General features: G+C 44.2%; 1 protein-coding gene across 3 annotated transcripts in view; it reads left to right on the forward strand.

Moving 5' to 3' along the window:
* Positions 1 to 19,316, forward strand: part of LOC149352458 (NCK-interacting protein with SH3 domain) — a 35,411-nt gene extending 16,095 nt beyond the window's left edge. For all 3 annotated transcript variants that reach the window (XM_089581621.1, XM_089581622.1, XM_089581623.1), the window contains exons 5-12: positions 773 to 907; positions 1,173 to 1,334; positions 1,607 to 1,693; positions 5,258 to 5,396; positions 8,375 to 8,455; positions 14,370 to 14,582; positions 16,509 to 16,684; positions 18,985 to 19,316. In XM_089581621.1, the coding sequence (XP_089437747.1) occupies positions 773 to 907; positions 1,173 to 1,334; positions 1,607 to 1,693; positions 5,258 to 5,396; positions 8,375 to 8,455; positions 14,370 to 14,582; positions 16,509 to 16,684; positions 18,985 to 19,170 (1,179 nt within the window). In that variant the 3' untranslated portion in view covers positions 19,171 to 19,316. The remainder of the gene's footprint in view (positions 1 to 772; positions 908 to 1,172; positions 1,335 to 1,606; positions 1,694 to 5,257; positions 5,397 to 8,374; positions 8,456 to 14,369; positions 14,583 to 16,508; positions 16,685 to 18,984) is intronic.
* The last annotated feature ends 231 nt before the right edge of the window (positions 19,317 to 19,547 follow it).

Here is a 19,547-nt window from a genome sequence, read left to right on the forward strand (position 1 = left end):
TACTAACGGTTGTCAGTTTGGCTGTCCTCAAGAAAAAAAAAAAATTCTTGGCTGCCTGTGCCAAAAGTAGACACCTTCCTACCAGCCACTGCACTGCAAATTCTGCTCTCAAATCGCTGAGAAATGCACATTTATAACACAAAGCCCAAGTTTCAGATTCTCATGCCAAACTGAAAAATTCCCCTCTTGGTATTATTATGGTTTATGTGTATTGAACTGTACTGAAAGTATTTAATACTCTCAGGTCACATTTCTGAGGCAGTTTTATTGCTTGCATGTTAGTGCATTCGGAAGAACCATCTGTTGTCGTCTGTTTTATTGCATAGGTATTATTCTAATAAATATTTTTTTTGTACTGGCTTAACAGAATTTATGGAATTTCACGATTGATTCCTTTAAATGCACATTTCACGATTGATTCCTTTAAATGCACAATCCTCTGCTTACACTTCCAATATAGGCATTTTCAATGTATTTTGACAATGGAAACTAGGTCAACCTATTCCGTCTTTTTTGTCTGACTGTATGTATTAATAGATATAGCAGAAAACTGACTTAAAATTACACATCATCCTGTTTACTTCTGTTTTTGGCTGTAACCATAAGGTCTTGTAACTCGTAAGCACTTGCTTAAGAGATGAAAGGTTATGAAGGGTAATGAAACTTTCCTATTTAATGCTATTGTGTCTGTACCACTTTGTAGCACTTAATCATGTACATTCGTTTCTAATGGTAGGATGACCTGTATGCCTTTGTGTTGGTCGGCTTGCAGGTTCGGAGCCAGACACAGCTGAGCCACAGCCTGTCAAGAGTTGCCGTATTAGCTGTGCTCCGTTGCCTTTCTACGTCCTTGCCAAACTCTGCCTGCCCTTGGGAGGGCCTTTTGGACAGCGTGCTCAAAGCTGAGGTCTCTGCACTTGCTCCTGCAGCTGCTCATGCAACTGCTGAAGTCAATAAGCCTGTAGTACTAAAAATATGAAAAGAAAATCTTGACCTGTTTTCTCGCATCCTTTCTTTGCATGTGGTTGAGTATGACAGTTAAGGGACATGTACCCTGGCTTTTTGCAGGGACTCTAGGCATAGGTGTGTTTTGACTCTTATCAAAGCCCTTTTTTTTTGTTCTTTTCTCTCGGAGCATGCGTGAAACTAATCCTGTTGTAATGGTCTTGCAGGAGTGCGAGAAGCCTCTGGTGGCCAGTCAGGATGGCGACCGACTACAGTTGATTTTCCGGAGGCTATGGAACTGCAAAAATGATGACCAGCAACGTAGCTGGCCAATTCATGAGGATGAAGGGCTCATCTTGGGTCTTCTGGAAGAACTCTACACCATCCTGGTAGGTTTGGCAAAATAACAGCAAATGATTTTCCTCAAGCTTCATTTTTCTATCTTTTATAATACATTGGAAAGTACTTTGGGGCAGGCACATATTCAGGGTCGCTCTTGTTGGGCATGTACCGCCCCGTTCTCCCCCTCCCCCCTCCCGCCCATCTGCTCGATATGTGAAGGCACCTTGGACCCCTCCCAAAAATGATTCCTGGCTATGTGCCTGCTTAGAGGCAGTGGCAAGGTGTTGTTTTGGTGTTTATGCTTTTTCTTTAAACGCAGGTTGATGCTGATCCTCGAGTGTCCCGTTCAGTTGTACAAGCTGATGAATATGACTGTGTCTCAACTTTAGCCCTCTACTATCAAATGGTAAGTGTGTTTTAATCTAAATTTCTAGCCTTGAAAAGAGTATGTGGAAGTTTAGTTACTACACTAAAAGCTCGTTAATTTGAAAATCTGAATAATTTGAACTGCCAGCATGGTCGCGGCCTACGCCTTTGTAAGCCTATGGCGTCAAACACTCGCTAATTCGGATGCTAGGAGTCTTGCACTGATTAATTCGTGCAGGTTTCTGAAGGGAGGCCGCGTCCAGGAATGGCCAGCATGGCAAGCAGTCATCAAAATAGCCCTACTCAAAGCTTAATAGCATGCTGTAGAGTCACCCACACACCTCTGATGTGCACGCAACTGCAGGTGTGATGAAAAACGTACGGCCCCGTCTCTATGAATGAAACCCCCTAGCTTCAGTTTTGCTTTTCTGAGCTTTGCACCAGCCATGATAACAGCGGCTATCCGCCACTCATCAGTCAGCCAACCAAGCTCAACTGCATGCAGTTTCAAATGCTGATTGGTGCCGCTGTGCATTTCCATCTCTTCCATCTATGTGGTTTTTCTATTGTGCCCAAACTACACGCTCGTCACATGCCATTCGTTCTTTGTGTGGGGAAGCCTCCTATCATGCGACGCAGATGCTTGTGAGAAAGTGCCACCACGCCCGTGTTGTACCCTAAAGGATGCCAGGGAGGCTGTTACCATTTTGCAGCAGTTCTGCTTCAATGTTTCCGCCAGTGTGCACGCAGTAAGGCATTTGTGGATATGTGAAAGATAGTCATTGTCACACAGTTCTCCCCGTGAAAGCCGGCAACCATTGCCTAGTGTTTTACCAAATAAATTTACTGTGATATATACGGTTCTTTTCAGTTTATTTGGGGTAATTCAATAATTTCAACATTTTTTCCAGTTCCTTGCAAATAGAATTAACGAGCTTTTATTGTAGCATATACTTCTAAGTCCCACTGGACCATGATAGTTGCGTTTAAAAGTCAACTGGCATACATTTCCAATTGGTATATGATTTATAATATAGTGGCGAGATGATAATACAAAATATCCTAAAAATGTGATAGAAACTTCTAAATTTAGGAGCTAGCTTGGTTTTGGATCATTTGGCATGCACCATTGAGGCAACAGGCAGCTGTGCAACAGGCAGGTCTTGGCGTTAGCAATTTTTACAGCAGATTAGCTTTTAAGAATACTCCACACACACACGCACCGCACACGCACCACACGCCGCGCCGTGCCATGCCGTGCCATACTGTGTTGTACCATACTAAACCATACGATGCCATGCCATACTGTACCACACCACACCACACCACACCACACCACACCACACCAGAGCATACCATACGCATTATAAAAAAAATTTATTGGTTAGTATTTGCAATAGGCAGCAGCATATCCAGTTGCATTCTTGCCTTTTACTTTCGTCTAACAGTGAGATACAAAGTAGGGTAATAGTTTAAGGAAAAGTTACTAGTATATATCTTCTATGAGGTTTTTTAAAATGGTTATTTAATGCATGCTTTGAAAAGATGGGGACATCATGCTTGAATGCATTATGTTTATTGTTGCTGGGCAGAATGTGACAATTAGTAGTTACTATGCAGTAAATTGTACTGGATTATTTTGTAGTCTTTGCACTGCATTTGTACAGTTTTCAAACTGACAAAACTAATTTCACCTTCTCAGTTTCACCTGCCTTTTTTCTTGCCAATCAGTGCACTCTGATTCCCTCTGATTCACTCTAACGAGGGATGACCTTCGTAGTTCCAAAATGGCGCACAACACTGCACACCCACCATGTCAGCTTCCACTGAAGCAGCTCTGCCAACGTAAACGTTGCACTAACAAGCCGTTGCTTGTTAAAAGCACTCTCTTAAATAACAATTAGTTGGCTTAAATAAAAGTTTTTCATGTTGACAAATCAAATTGGCTGTCTGATCGGGAGCTACTGCTAAAACATTTAGACTCTTGAAAAAAAAAAAGCCCTCTGTATGGCTCTAAGAAATTCATTTGAATGCTTAGAAACGAAAAGGGGTATTCAGTGCCCTGCCAAGGACAAAAACGGCATGTAAGTGATCTTAAGTAAGAAATGACAGTGCAGTGGACTAAATGAGAAGTATACAACACACAGCACTTCTCGTCCTGTGAGTTACATGTGTATTTCTTATTTTAAGCTGTAACAACTTGTCCAGGCCTCTGTCTTAACTCATGGAAGGGAACTACTATTCACTTGGTTTTGGTGAATCTGATTGTTTATAAATAAAGAAAATAACTTGGGTGAAAATTTAGCTGCCTAATTAGGAATTTTAAAATCTGTTTAGGTTCTCTGTTTCATTTTAGCTAGCCCAACGGTACAGTCTATGTTTCATGAACCTAGTTGGCTTTTAGTTTGATTTTTGCATGTAAATGTAATTGGTACTATTGAAAATCCAGACCTTCTTTCCGTGATCTGTGATCAAAATTTAACAGACTTCTCGTTAATGCTCAGTGCTTATTACCAGCCCTATCTTGCCCATAGTGGCATTTACATGAACTTTATACAGTAGGGTTGAGATTGCCTTAGGTGGGAAATGAGTTATTGGGTAGTGAACACTAATGGGTAGGGTAGGGCAGGCAGTTGGGTGGGTGGGTTGAGAGAACTCGCCTGCGAGAGGTATGTTGACATGCTAGGCCCTGTCTGCAAATTACACTCAATTCTGTTGCATCTCTGAAGCAGGTGATTGGCACATAAGAGCAGCAGGATCAGGAGCTTGTTTACTGCGCACACTTCCGTACCCCTGAGGGCACGTCACAACTGGCTTGACTCGCTGGTATTGACTTTGCAGTGATTGTGGATGACCTTGCTTAGCTGAACATGAAAAGCTTATACATATGAAACATATGAAAAGCTTATAATTGAACTAAGCTACTGATAGTCATTTCTTTCCTTGTCAAAGTGACCCACTCTGTTGTTGGGCCACTTATTGGCAGCAGTTTTTTCCTCTGAATGCCTGCAGTAGAAGATTCCTTAGCCTCATTTTTTTTTTTGCTTCTGAAAGGACCCTAGTATTATCATAGTACCACCTTTTCAGGCCTTTCTTCAGTTCTGACTAAAGCTTTATCATAAGCCTCTTGTAAAAAGTGTACTGTGTCTTTCTTTCCTGCCTTTATTCATTCATAATTCGATATCAACTTGCTGTTCAAGTTCAACACCCATTCTTCTCACTGCAGGAACCCTACAACCATGCAACAAAGGTTTTTCTTTGCCATGTCATGCTACCTAGTGGAGTTAAAGATGAATGGATTTAGCAACATAGGCAAGCTGTGAAGTGTTCTGTCACTCACAACCATGCAACAAAGGTTTTTCTTTGCCATGTCATGCTACCTAGTGGAGTTAAAGATGAATGGATTTAGCAACATAGGCAAGCTGTGAAGTGTTCTGTCACTCACACGTAGCGTAAAAAATTGCACATTTTTTTTTTTTAGGGGAGAAGTGGGTATTAGATATCAAATCAGTCTGAAGCCTTGTGGGCTAAGGCTGCATTTGCTTGGGCAGCAGGGCGTAAGCGCTGCATCCAAATGGGGCCACTCACAGGTGGGCTCTTGCAGGAGCCCCGAGCCTCGTTGCGCGTGTGGATGCTGCGGGTGTTCTTGACGCTTTGCGAGCTGGACCTGCGGGTGGTGTCACTGCTGCTGCACTCGGTGCTGCCCATGGAGCTGGCACGGGACCTCCAGTCAAACACCGATGGTCAGAGGACATGAGATGTTTTTTGCCCACTATTCTCCACCGATGTTTGACAGTATTGTGCATGCCTTAAGAGCAGTGTGAAGCTCTGGGGAATGGCATGGTGCCTCCTCCGTTTGTGATACCCGAGCCATACTTTGCTTAGTTTAAAGCACCATTATCGTCAGTTTGTTTGGCACTAGGCTGTCAAAATCCCACCTGAGGCTGACAGGCCAGGGTTCTTTGATGTCCTCACTGTCGATAAATCTTCCGTATAATGGAATGAAAAATCTTTGTCTGCCGCTTGAAGTGACGTTGTTGCAACAGTAATGTCCATGAGGCATTTTGAAGGACAATATTATCTGCTGTTATTTGGGAAATTGCTGTTATGAAAGTGTGTACCAGTATGTTTATTGCATGATGTTTGGCCTTGTTCATAAACAAATGCTTCGAAAGCATAGTGCAAGAAGGACACGGACAACACAGAGCTGGACAGGACAGGCGCCTCTCCCGTCCAGTTCTGTGTTGTCCGTGTCCTTCTTGCACTATGTTTTCTAATACTAACTGTTACCAACTAGCCCAATCCAAGCTACTGTTAAACAAATGCTTGTTATTGCACAAAACGTTTGTTAGTTCCCAGTCAGAAAGATAAGAGATTGAAGTTTCAAACATGTAATTGGTTCTCTATAGGTTCCAGTTACCGCATTTACCCAATTCCAACGCGCCCCCGATTCCAACGCGCACCCAATTTACGGCACCAAAAAAAAAATTCAAGCCCGATTCTAACGCACGCCCGATATTGGTAATGAAAAAAAAAAAACTACAAGCCCCGCTTCTAACATGCATGTGACTTCCACGAATGAAAATAATTTGCAACCGTTTTTATATTTTAAGGAGAGATGCGGGTGGAAAAAACCGCGATTTTTTTTGATAAAGTCCATTTTGTATTTTCTTGCGTTTTGTATTGCCCCAAACCAAATCTTTTATGTATAAAAAAATCAAAGCCGATAATCAATAGGAAGTTAGTAAAAAATGCAATTAAAGCACTCGCGGTGGCTCGCGAAAGTGCGAATTTGACCGAATTTCGGGAACGCGGCATTTCGCTCCACGGCGTCGACCGCTCTTGAATTTTCGCGGGGAAGTAGGCCTACCCATCTGCTACCAGAAGCCACTTCGGCAGCGGCGCATTCTTGATAAAAATACGAAAAAAAAAAGATTGTTTCCCGCCCGAGTCGAGCGTCGCGACTGGCCCTTCAAATCACATGGTACGATCGGAGCCCTTCCATTGGCTACGAACATTCCACCGCACGGTCGGACGCAGACGATCTTTCTTCGTTCTGCCGCCACTGAGACGTGAACCAACGCTTCTGCCCGGGTTTTTCTCCTTTCTCCGCTATGGATGGGACTGAGAAACGAGATTTTCGTTCACGCAAGTTTCTGACAAAGCGCAAGCGGAGAGCTCCGGTGACGGGAGGTTCGTCTGCTGCTAGGCGTAACTGCGGCAACGGCGATGCACCATTTGGATCCTTCAAGCTTCTTGCGGAGCATCCATGACTTCGTCAGTGCATCTGAGCGAAAGATAAATATGTTCGACGGCCAAAACAGGCGTAAAAACGAGCGCGGAAGCGCTGTTATCTGTAAAATCAGCATGATGCACGACCTCGCTAGCGGCGCGGCGTGCCCCGCCTGGCGGACGATGTAATCACAGTCAGAAATCGGCCGCAAAACAGAAAGGACTCTCATCGTTTTTGGAACTTTACCGCTGAAATGACGCGTTTCCGACAACCGTTGTTTCATCAACATATTCTTCGAGCCGCGTATCTCGATCGTGCAAAGGCAGTGATGAGGCGTCCGCCCGCGGCAGTGTACGGGCTATGGTACGGGATAACGTCGCCGTGAACGTGGTCCGTGGTCGCTGAGCACGCGACCAATGACAAGCGCCACACCGGTTGAAAACGGCTCCTGCGACGCAGAAAATGACCAGAAAACGTGTTCCCATGTTTGCCAGCAGTTAGTGAGCTCCCACATTGTATAATGGCGATGACGATGGGCAGCTATGGGGCAGTTTCGGTTTGCACTCGAATCCAACGCGCATGCGATTTTGAGACGTATTTTCCCCGAAAAAAGGTGCGCGTTGGAATTGGGTAAATACGGTATGCTTTGGGAGCTTCTGTTTGGAGGTTCCAAAATGCAGAGAGACTTGCACTTGTGAGCTGTGCAGGCAGACTGTGTGGAAAGGCTACGATGCTTCCATAATGGTTTTCATTAACATAGGTTTTCACATTCTGTTGACTACACCATGCGTAAATGTTTTTAATATCAGAATTAAAATTAATCGGCACAAAATTTGGCCCATTATTTTAATTTATTTTTATGTATTATTTTTTATTTTCATTGATTGTTTATTTTTCATGAACTCGCAAAATGCACACTAGTTTTAATGTCGTGAACCATATTTAGGTGTGAAAAGGTAACAGAATATTTTGGTTTCTTTTTTAGAACTTATCTGTCAAATAATAAAAAATAAAAAACATTATGAAATGATTTTTGTGCTCGTGCCATTTGAAAAATGGGCCAATCCAGAAATTGTACTTTAGTACCACAATTTACACTTGTTGGACTTGTCTGTTTTGAGTATGTTTTAATATGCTTATTTCAGTCAAAGTAGCATTCTGTGAGTGTAAGAATGATTTCATCCAGCATGGCCATTGCTTTCAATCTATTGCAGAGTGACATGTGATGCATTAAAAATTGGGCAGTGAGAGTTATATTTTTGTTGTTAGTCACTGCATCAGTAAATGTTTGTCTAAATAGCAAGGTTGTGCTTGAGACAATAATTTCACTCATTGTAAGGTGATTATACTCATTTGTGTTTAAAAATTGTGCACATTGATTAGATACTCATTGTTTTGGTCTCGTTTTTTTTTTTCTGATCACCTGTGCAGTGAAATAAGTTAGGTTTGTAGAAAATATATGGTTTATTTTGACTTGATGTGTTGCAGACATTGAGCGGATGAAGTACACAGCTCTTCTACTGACAGTAATCTTCTCTACTGGGGAAAAGCCACCAAATAATGTCTATGGTATGTTCTGCTTATATCTGGTAATTTTTCATTTTACTGCGGTACATAATGCCACATTTGTCAGCAGCATGCTTTCATTGTATTGTTGACGAATGTGGCATTGCTCTAACTACATGAAATTTTTGTGGCACTGCAGCGCTGACCTAGTTAGAGCATCTACCTCACATGTGCAGTGATGACCTAGTAGTTGCACCTCACATGTTGGAGGTACGGGGTTTGATCCCCAGTGCTGCCGGGTACCCACCGATGATACAGTGGAAACAAGCTTTCCCCTGGCATGGTGCTTTGCTTATCTGGGGTGAAATGCTTGAGAAATGTGTCTTTGACAGGCATGTGCGAATAGTAGTTTTTTGGTTCGAAGCAGATTCGAATCGAATAGTAATTTTCTTCAAGTAATTTCTAAGCGAATATTTCGAATAGTTCTAGCTCACAAAAAAAAGGTTTAACGGCACAATAGACATTTTAAAAATCATGTATTTTTCGAGCACGCAAGGCCATTACATAAAAAACAGAGAGATCCATTCAACTTTATCATGCTCATCGAAGCTGTGTCAATGTCCTGCAGAAGTCACCATTAGAAATTGGGGAGTTGGCTTACATGCAGAGCCAACATATTGGTGGGGTGTGAGACCTATCTTTGAGACCCGTGAGTGCTGGTCTTAATTGCATTTGTGTCGCTGCGCAGCTGTTGCTTTTAATTGGCAACTTCAATTCAGCATATGCACTGCGCACCCAACGCCACCCCGAGTCAGGCTTGGAAAGAGGCACCCGTCACAGGGTGCCTCATGCTAACTTCCTCTCATGCCTGCGCCGTCGTGCTTGATTCGCTAATTTCATGCGAAGAAGAGTGGCTGCAGCACCTGCAGTCTGCTCAAACTTTTTCCGCGGAAATCAAGAGAACCACACTACCTCCAATTAGAGAAATTGAGCATAGCATGATCTACGGCTGCTGTGGTGATGTGATTGTGTGGGGAGCCACCGCGCATGCACAGATGGCCCTGAGTATGCCACAAGGCGCTAGACGCCGGACAGCTGTTCTCACGCTTGCCCTATCGGGACCACTCAGCGCATGTGCACTAGCGGCGTGCGAAAGTGGATTGCGCTATGCTAAATCTCTCTAGTACTGACGCACGGCACTGTGCCAGTTATGGTGCATGCACACCGCGGGTAGCGCGGCTGTAGACACCTGGCAGGTACAGATCTGGGTGCTGTGCTTCCACCTGCTCATGTGTGTTGCCACTAGCATGTATAAGCTGGCTTCAGCGTACGCGCGGGAGCGCAGTCACACGGCGCGAAGTCGGAGCTCTTGTTGTGTGCATGCCGCGTTGCGATCCCAAAGTACAAAGCAAGAGTTATAGAAATGTTTTTCACTCGGAACGAATATTTTGAGATTTCGAATACCAAACATTCGGTTCGAATAGAATATCGAATACTTCACTGTTCGACCGAATACTCGAAATTATCGGATATTCGCACAGTCTTAGTCTTTGCCCCCCATCATATAGATGAAAATACCTTGTGCCATGGCGCTATTTGGCCAAGGCTGCCCTTGCGTCATAAAAATTAATCATAATCATTATCATCAAACTTTTGGGAAACCATAAAAACTCACCGACGGTTGCTATGCCTGTGTACTGCAACATTCAGCCACAGCTAGCTGCAGTGATTAAAGCACAATTTGCCGTACAACACAGTTACACACTGTTTGCTCAGAAACACGTACAGCACAAGCACTAATTCCCACCACTGTGCAGATAGAATGCCACGAATCCATAGTATGGTGAATGCCACCACTCCTCTTTGCTCCTTGTTTCTCTTCCATGTTACACCAATGATGCCACAGAATCAGGAAACGTGCCCTTGACAGCTGTCGCTGTCGAATGTAATGTTATGCTAATGGAGGCAAGAGACATAAGCATAAAAAAAAAATTAAAGATCACCTTGTACAAAAACATACCAGTGAGATGGAATTGAAACAGTCAATCACAAGTTGTCCTGCCTCTGTATGATGAAACTCACTGATGATTAAACTTTGCGTGTTTATCATAAAGCTTTCCTGAGTGTAAACGAAAAAATAAGCTGTTTAAACAGAGTTCATAGCTTAAACTTTTTGAGCTACAGCACACATTGGGCACTCGTGGAAGGAAGTTCTTGTGTGGCCAAGGCTTGGCACTAAACTCTATAGACATTACCAAAAAAAAAAAAAGAGGAAAAAGATTGGGGCAGGGAAGTAATGTGAAATGAGACTTCATTCGAAACTGAATTAAACATAATGAATATGTGGTTATTCCACTGCACTATGCTTTTGGGTTTAAATGTTGTTATGAGTTTTTATAATGAAGTAAATTGACTGGTGAACATCATTTAACACTGCATCCTTAATAAGGACAAGAAGAAATAATGTGATAAAGTTATGCATATAGCTTTGCGCATAGCATCACAGTGAAACACACTATTGCAGGGAATTTATAGGATTCCGTCAGTTGCTCTTCTGAGGTCAGCAAGCTGTTAGCAGCTGCATGAAGGATTTTAATGTCAGTTCCTGGACACCCCCTCATCAGTGAGATCAATATCGGGTGAAGTTAGGTAGCCACATGAATACTTCTGCTGACACAAATGTGGATTGCCGTGTTCGGGACATTCAAGGCATTGTGAAGCTTGCTACATTTACACAGTAAATGTCATATGGGGGCAACAATGCAAACACTGCGAAATATTTGTGTCAACACTTAGCCACTTTTACAACGCTGTAAACATGTCATGTGATCTTTGCTTCAAACAAGAGTATAAGACGCATTGAATCTTCAGATAAGGAGCAGTTTTTGGCGGAGCAGTCAGTCTTCATATTGTCAATCAATCTTTATAATAGATAACCTCCTCCTCTTTCTTCTCTTTTCGTATGCTACAAGCAGTGTCAAATGCTATTGCTGATAACCCATATGTGTGCAAGGTGGCTTTATCTGCATTATGTTTGGGACCAGGCCCCGCTCTTGTTGTTTTGGTATGTTGCATAATGGTATGCAGTGTAGTCGAACCCAGATATATCGAATCCTGATATTTCGAATTATTGGCTGTATCGAGCACACAGTTAATCCCTTTGAAAATCCTTTGTGAAAGTATAGGAAAGACTTGCTATATATCGAACTACAATATTGCCGGCCACTCAATATATTGAACTGCTTGCTAAGCCCCTGCAAGTGGTTCTTCTCCTAACGGCATTCTTCGGTCACTTTCCAAGATGGCTCGGCTACATGGCCTTGGGCACCAGCTGATAGCACTAGCGCTGTAAAACTGCTTGACGAGGTGAACGTGGGTGGGTGGGGGGCAGCCTTTTTTCTTTATTCTTTATTCAAGAGTTACCCCGCATCGCCCGAAGGCGTTATATCAAGGGGGTTACAGATTGGCAAAAAATACATCTCCACTTGCAAAGCAGACTTGCATTTTGCAAAGCCTATTCCACTGTGGGACTCTTTTAACAAAAAAATGAATTTTCAAACAAGTCCATCATGGTACGATACTCTCTAATTTTACGAATATGGTCATGTTGTTTAGAAACGTAAAAGGGCTGTTTAAAATAACTTTCAAAATCAATCCCCATTTTTCCGTGAATTATTAAAATAGTACAGCAATTCTCTCGTACTCATTTTTCACGCTACATCGCTGTCATGCGAACGTAACTAAAGCCTTGCGGCAGCTCTCTCATGGCGTCCATCACTGCTGAAGGTGTTGCAGAAGCCAACTGTACTTTAATATTACTAAGCGATTATTCTGTTTATAGTCTACTGGTAACAGGATTAGACATCTTATGCTAGATAGCGGGTAGTTCCTAACCAGCATCCGCAGTGGCTTCAATATGAAGCAGCTTAGGACCTAGCAATGCATTGCAGGCAGTGCGCTTTTCAGGACGCCGGTGAACTTTTCTACGGAAATGCGGCTTTAAAAATCATGAAATTCACGACTTCCAATATTCCTTTTGAAAGCGATAAAATTGGACTGTATCTGAGCCACAGTCATGCTTTCCTCATGTCCACACAACTGCACAACGCGGCCGCAGGTCGTGCTGCGAACGAATTCACGTGCCACACAAAGCAAGAATAGTCAGTTCCCATGGGTGACAACACTTGCAAAGGCCGAGAGGTAACCTGCGGGAAGACACGAGTGAAGTGAGCACATCCAAATGCACCCCCCCCCCCCCCCCCCCCCTGAATTTTTTAAAATAGCAGTTTTAAAACAACAATTTCCATTTTAGCAACCACAGCTGCACATAACAGCAGTTGCATGGCATTCAATATCATCTAAATAAATTTAAAAAAAAAAGTTTGACTGTGGGCATCCAATAAGCAGCAGGCTTTCCTATATGGCTTCTCATGTTTTAAAATGACAATGTTCTTTTTAGCAACCACAAGTGCACATAGCAGCAGTTGCATGGCATTTATATATCATCTAAATAAAATTAAAACAAAAAAGTTTGGCTGTGGGCATCCAGTAAGCAACAGGTTTTCCTATATATGGCTTCTGAGTTGGCTGTTCTTATATTAACTTCAGCTAACGTACTGTGCACACTTCAGTTGTCCTTACAGGGCTTGACCGGGAATATTTTTAAATTTTTGGCTTTGTATTTCACACATTCTCACACTTTTGAGGTCACCTATTTTTCACCCATTCTTCACATATTTTCTCACCACCATTGCTCCTGCCAGGTTCCTAAATCTGGTATCATCCTGTTTTGCACTTCACTAATTATATGCCTTGTTTACGTGAACAAGCATGAGTTTTTTTTTTCGTTTTTTTTTTTTTTCAGATAAGCTGTGTTGGAATGCATTATATTTGGAACCAAGGTGTGAATATAAAGAGATATTTTTTCCTTGCTGCTGAAGATAGCTACAGTGACCTTCACTGCAAGACTTGCGAGCTGTTAGGAGAAGTAAACTTTTCAGCAACCTTGAAGCCGCATGGCAGCACGGGGGAAAGGAGAGGGTGGCTATGAACACGGAATTCAGGCAGTGTGGGCCATTGAGAAATAGAAGGTACAGGCGTGGACAAAAGTAAACGGAGCACGCAACTGTCTTCGAATATTTTTCACGAGTCACCTAATTGAAATTTCCAGCAGCGGTATGTGCATGCTGGTAGCGGGGGTTGGTGGGCTTTTCTGTAGACAAACAACGCTTCTTCATTTCCAATGGAGAAGGCGTGATTGCACTTCGAACGGAATAGTGTGCTCTGTTTACTTATGTCCGCGCCTGTACTGAAGGAGTTGAATGGAGTTGGGAAAGAATGAAGGGTGAACGGGCACACGACTGTCCAGCACGAAGCAACGGTGCGGTGACGGCAGCCGCTGCTACTTGGGAGACTGGTGTTGCGTGCATTTCTGAAGGGTTGCCTCTTAAATCCTTATCCGTTGCTTCCGTATTTTTGCATGTTGTCTCCTTTTCCTCCTTGCCCTCTGTTGTAGCTGGTTTGGAACGGGCTGATGTTGTGTTATAATTGTAATATATAGTATTTGTTTTATTTTCATGAGGTGGCGATCTTTTCTGCGTAATTTTATATACATGTAAATACAATAAGCATCTGTGCCCTAACGCCGCATGCAATATAGAGCAGATACTACTGAATATAATTGCCACCACAAAAATCTGAGTGCACTGTGGGCTTCTGTGCAGCACCTTGGATGTGGAGGTGTTGGGCACTGGGCACACATAGATTAAGATAGCAGCTATCCAGGACATAGGTTGCATGATGGCTGTGACTGCAGAAAGTAAGCACTCTGGGAATGGTCTAGCATGCTTTGTGTAGCTTAGATGAATGGACAGGTTTGCTACTTAAGTCTAGGTAAAGTTAATGAAATACTTGTTCCAGAGTTTTATGGTGAATGTTTCATTTGTTTAATGTGCAGTCTTCCTGGCTATTTATGCAGAACATGTTGGTGAGCGGTTTGTGACCTTCCTGCTCGACACAATCGAATCTGCTGATGTAGAAGAAGAAGTGGCTGAACTTTCCTTGGGCACGCTTCTCTCACTCAACCTGCACCTTCAGTCTGAAGTGGACAATTTTGTTCTTCGCACACTGGCCACCCGTAAAGATGCCCGGGCCCTTACAGAGCGGCTCATGCTACTCGTCAACAGAGAAGGTGTGTCTACTGTTCACTGCAACTCCAAGATCACACTCTTCACTTTGGAGTGTGAGAATAGTGCGGTTTCATCTCAAACAAAATTCAGAATAAATAGCTGCAAGAACACTCTGAAGTTGAATTGTGCCACTGCGGTGGTTGCATTTCGATGCAGGCAAAATGCTAGAAGCTCGTGTACTGTGTAGTGTAAGAGCATGTTAAAGAACCCCAAGTGGTCGTAATTGTCCGGAGCCCTCTACTACAGCATCCCTCATAGCCTGAGACGCTTTGGGACGTTAAACCCGATGAAACCATAAAACCAGTCTAAAGTTGAATTAAGTTTTAAGTGCTGGAAGTTGCATTTGTAATGCTGAGAAAAGAAAAGTGAACAAAAGAAATCAGCTTACACTCGCAGAGATGCACGCACTTTTCATCAGTCTCAGCAGCATATTGGTTACACCAGTAAGTGTGGTTCTAGAAAGCTGAAATTGCTGGACACATGATTCAGTGTATTGGATTTTGATGTTAGTTGCAACTTGAAGAGACCGAAAAAAATGTTCGAATTATCCGAAAGCTTGACTTATCAAATGACCATGAAAAAAACTTAACAGGCACCACTTGCATCACAGTAAATTTATTTGGTGATAGACTGGGAAGTGAGTGCCTGCTTTTGAGATGAGAACTCCACTGTAGTTATATCCATCAATGCTTTACTGCATGCGAACTGTGGGGAGCATCGAACAAAATCTGCTACAAAATAGTAAAGGACTCCCGCATCCTTAACAGTGTGATGCGGTGGGACTTCGCTGCTACCTTGTCACACCCATCATAAGCGGCACCGTCGCATGTGAGGAGGCTTCACTGTACAAACTGTGAACAACTTGTTATGAGAGCACAGTTTCGGCGCATTGGAAGAACAAAACCATGTGGGCGGAAGTGAAGGAAATAGCACCGAAGAGACGAAGAAAGAAAAAGGGATTGAGAGGAGAAAACATCGGCGATGCACCAAGTCAAAGTGTGAAACTCTGCTCAGCTGGGTTAGGTTGTCTGGCTGATGCGCGGACTGGAACGAAGTTCAGTTGAGTGTAACTGAAACTAAGCGGTTTAACTATTCTCAGAGACAGGACCGTCCGTTTTTCATCATGCCTGCCCGCCACTGCACATATGTCAGAGGTGCACAAGTGACTTTGCGAGCATGGAACCTTGGTTTTGAGTTCGGCTATTTCGGTGATATCTTGCCGTGCCAGTCATATCTGGATGTAGCATTCCTTCAGGAGCGCGTTTGAATTAACTGATCCGAGACCTGAAGCATCCGAATTTGCGAGCTTCCGACGCCATACACTTACATAGGCATTGGCAGGGGCGAGTCGGCAGTTCGAATATCTGGATTTCAAAATTAACAGGGGTCAAATTAACGAGCTTTTACTGTATTTGTTGCCCATACCTTTACCACATGTGGCTTATGCAGGTGAAAGATAGTGTTTGTGCCTGTGTGCTACAAAGAGTAAGCAAATATAAAGCTTTTTCAACAGCAAACTTAATGTTGTATACAAGAGAGCAAGACATTAATGTCAATCTTCTTGCCTGGTGTGGCATGCTTCTTGTGTTATGGCATTTTATGCCCAGCATTATGGTAAACGCCTTATAAGTGGCAGTTGCGGGAGCCTCCAGATCATTTTTCTTCTTTCTACAGAAAGTGGGAAGAGCTGATTGAATAATTTTGGTACTCATTATTTTTTGGTGCCAAGTATGGGTCACCTTCTGAGTAGGAGTTACTATTTCTGCTAATTGCCTGAACTTATTGCTCGGATCATCGCTCCATATTTTTGTACATATGAATTCTGGAGCTGTTTGTCTTTCATTACTAGTGTCACCGAACTATTCACATTTGTGAGTTTCGAGATTTCTTGTGTGTGAAGAGAATGACACAGATTTCTGTGCTTGCAGATGATCCTGCTCGGGTGTTAACACATGAGGTGGCCGGAGTTCCCAATTCTGTGCTCAAGATGCTTGCCGAGCTCTTTTCTGACAGCACAACGGCTGAACTTTTCTACTTGAACGATATTGCTGTCCTGATTGACATAGTAGCCAGGCAGCTAAGTGACCTACCACCTGGTGACAAGGTAGGCTCCATATGGATGTACCTCGCCTTTTTATTACCATATTTACTCTAATCTAGACTGGTACTTTTTTCTTTTTAATTGTTTACCAAAGTCGGGGGTTGGCTTAGATTCGAGGATGCGGTTTGCCCGCATCCGCTAGACACGTAACGCCACCTCGCGGCCACAGACTTGCAGCAGGCTCCATTTTGGTTGTTCGAACGTTGTCAGTCTCGTCATTCCGTGCTTGCTTGTGTTTGTCGCCGCGTGACCACGAGAAGCGCCCATGTTCATGGCGCAATGGCACCCATCAAGTGATGCCATTAACCACGGCTTTTAAGTGGAAAGTAGTTTAGGAGGCGGAGAGAATTTCAAGCCTGCAAAGCTCAGCGCGACTTCGGCATCGACGAGAAGATTGTGCGAATGGCGGAAGCAGCGGAACAAGCTTTCAAACTGCGTTGCAAAGCTAATGGCCTTCGCTGGGCCCAAGGGCGGGCGATACCACGAGGTGGAGAATGATGTCGCTGACCTTATCAGGAAGCAGAGGAAAGTGCAATGCCCACGACGACAGAGATAATACAGGCGAAGGCGAGGGAGGTTGAAACGTTGGAGGCATCGCACAGACCCTGTTTAAGGCCAGCAGGGGCTGGGTCACTCGTTTCATGAAGCGCATCTGGTTATGGGGTCACTCCGCGTCCAGCCGGCCGGGAAGGCGAGCTTCCGTGCCAGCTACATGCAGGCGTATACTCGTAAGCGGCACGTTTCCAGAGTCGCAGCCACGGCAGGTTCGGACGAAGTAGGCAACGGCAGAGCACGCTAGGAAATAGTTTATTGTCCTAACGCAAGGTAAAGCACACTGCAGAAGAATGTTCTATCCAATAAAATAAGGTTCAGTAGCTCACCAAGTTGTCGTCGACAGGCGCTGGGTCGTCCGGAAGTCACGGGCAGGCAGGGATCCGTCGGGGCAACTCGCAGGAGGTCAGTCGCAAGAGAGAGAGTTCCCGCCACGAGCTCCTCTTTTTAACCCCTCCGGCACTGCTCGCTAGGGGCAACCGGTTGCGCCCAAGCTAGGCATTCACCCCTTCCCTAAGATGCCGATGGGTTGCCGTGACATCGCGTCATTGTTGGGAACGGTGGGAGTAGCCGGGGAGCGCCTTCTCTCCACATTCCCGGCGGCATGCGCACTCGTCGCGCGAGTCTGGCGCGGGGGCGATGAAGGATACCAGTGTATCCCACAGGGTTCAGCCTGTTTCGGCAGAGTTCCTTGTGCCAAAACCTACCCCTGACTTTGAGGGGAAGCTGGTCGCATTCCAATGCTTCGTTATCAAGAAGCAGCTGAAGAAGAAGTACAGAGTGGGCCAAATCGGCAACGCCATTCAGACCCCAGTGTATTTCAACATGCCGGTGGCATACACAGTCAATGAGAAGGGTGCAAAGCAGGTGAAAGTAAGAACTGTTGGGTACGAGAAGCAACATATTACCGGGATGTTATTTGCACTACCGATGAGTGAATACTGCCGCCCTACATCATTTTTACGCGGAAGATGGCCAGACGGCCAGAGATGGCCAGGCAGGGCACTGTCTAAATGATAGGCTCAGAGAACATGCCAACTCCCTGGGCTCAAATGGCGGCTCGAACCTGTCATTGCATTGCCTTAAATGCAAACACTACATTGACAGGAATAAGAAGAAAAAGCAGTGCCGTCCTGTCCTCTGTTCTGCGGTTGTTATCGGGAGAGCTTCCGATAGGCTGGCCCGGGAAATTGCGGAGGCCCTCGAGATTTGTACTACGGAAGGCTGCGTGAGTAAGGCATCGCTAGCCCTTTTCAAAAAAGAACTTGATTTTCTTCGCGGTAGATAACCCGCTTTTGTTGTTCCTGGTTTCTGGGCATTTCCGCTGAGTCCCGGCATGACTTTGCTTGTGCCTATCATTGATACAATGTCTGCTTTACCCATGTGCTGGCTGCTTTTTCCCACACGTGTTGCACTGGATATTGTACGCTTGTGCCCTTTCTGCTTCTTGAGGTGGTGTATCGTTTCTGAGAGTACAGTTGCAAGTTTGCGCTCGTGTGTGTTTCTCCCTCCTGTCTTCTGTTAATCTGCGCAAAGCTTTCCTGAATATGTCACTTTATCAATCAGGTGATAGAGAAATGGGCAGAGTGTAGCCAACCCCCATATGTAGCATTCATTGATTACGAGAAAGCATTTGACTCAGTGGAAACCTCAGCAGTCATGCTGTGTCACCTTTAATTGTGTCCTTGGACTTTTTTCTTTCGCACCATAAAATGCTCTTCTGCTCATGGACATGCCCTTGTAAAACGCAGAGGCGGCTTCTCTACCTCTCCCTGGTGGAGCACCTGCTTGGTTCCACACAGTATGAGGGCCACCGCCAGGCAGAGCTGCGTCGGTGTTTTGAGGGCGCACTCACACACGAGGAGTCATCGGCCGAGGAAAAGGAGCTTGTGCACCGTATTCAGCTGACCTGGCCTCAGTGGTTTCGCATGGACTGAGCCACCCACCATTGTGTGCAGCATCTACAGGACTGATGGCAAGGCTGTTTGCATGGCTGTAACTTGGCCACCTCTCCCTCCTTCCCCTTCCTCCCTTTTTGTTATTTTTATTAAGTGATGCAATTACAAGCTTTATTTGCTGTGTCTCTAAGTCATTGAGATTGTTCATCAATTGCTCTTCAAGATGTGTACCCTCAGTTACTTTATTTCTGTGTTATGAAACTCTACTTGAAATGTCACTACGGAACATTTTTATTTATAATTATTTTTTCCTGGGACCAAGCTTTGTCAGTTTTGTTTCTTTCTTGCATTATTTTTTTTTAATCTGCAAAGAGGTCTTTCAGTAAGTCAGCTGTGCTAGAAACCTAAGAAGCTAG

This window comes from Amblyomma mixtum, chromosome 3 (assembly GCF_055824585.1).
Source record: "Amblyomma mixtum isolate Tamu chromosome 3, ASM5582458v1, whole genome shotgun sequence".
NCBI lineage: Eukaryota > Metazoa > Arthropoda > Arachnida > Ixodida > Ixodidae > Amblyomma > Amblyomma mixtum.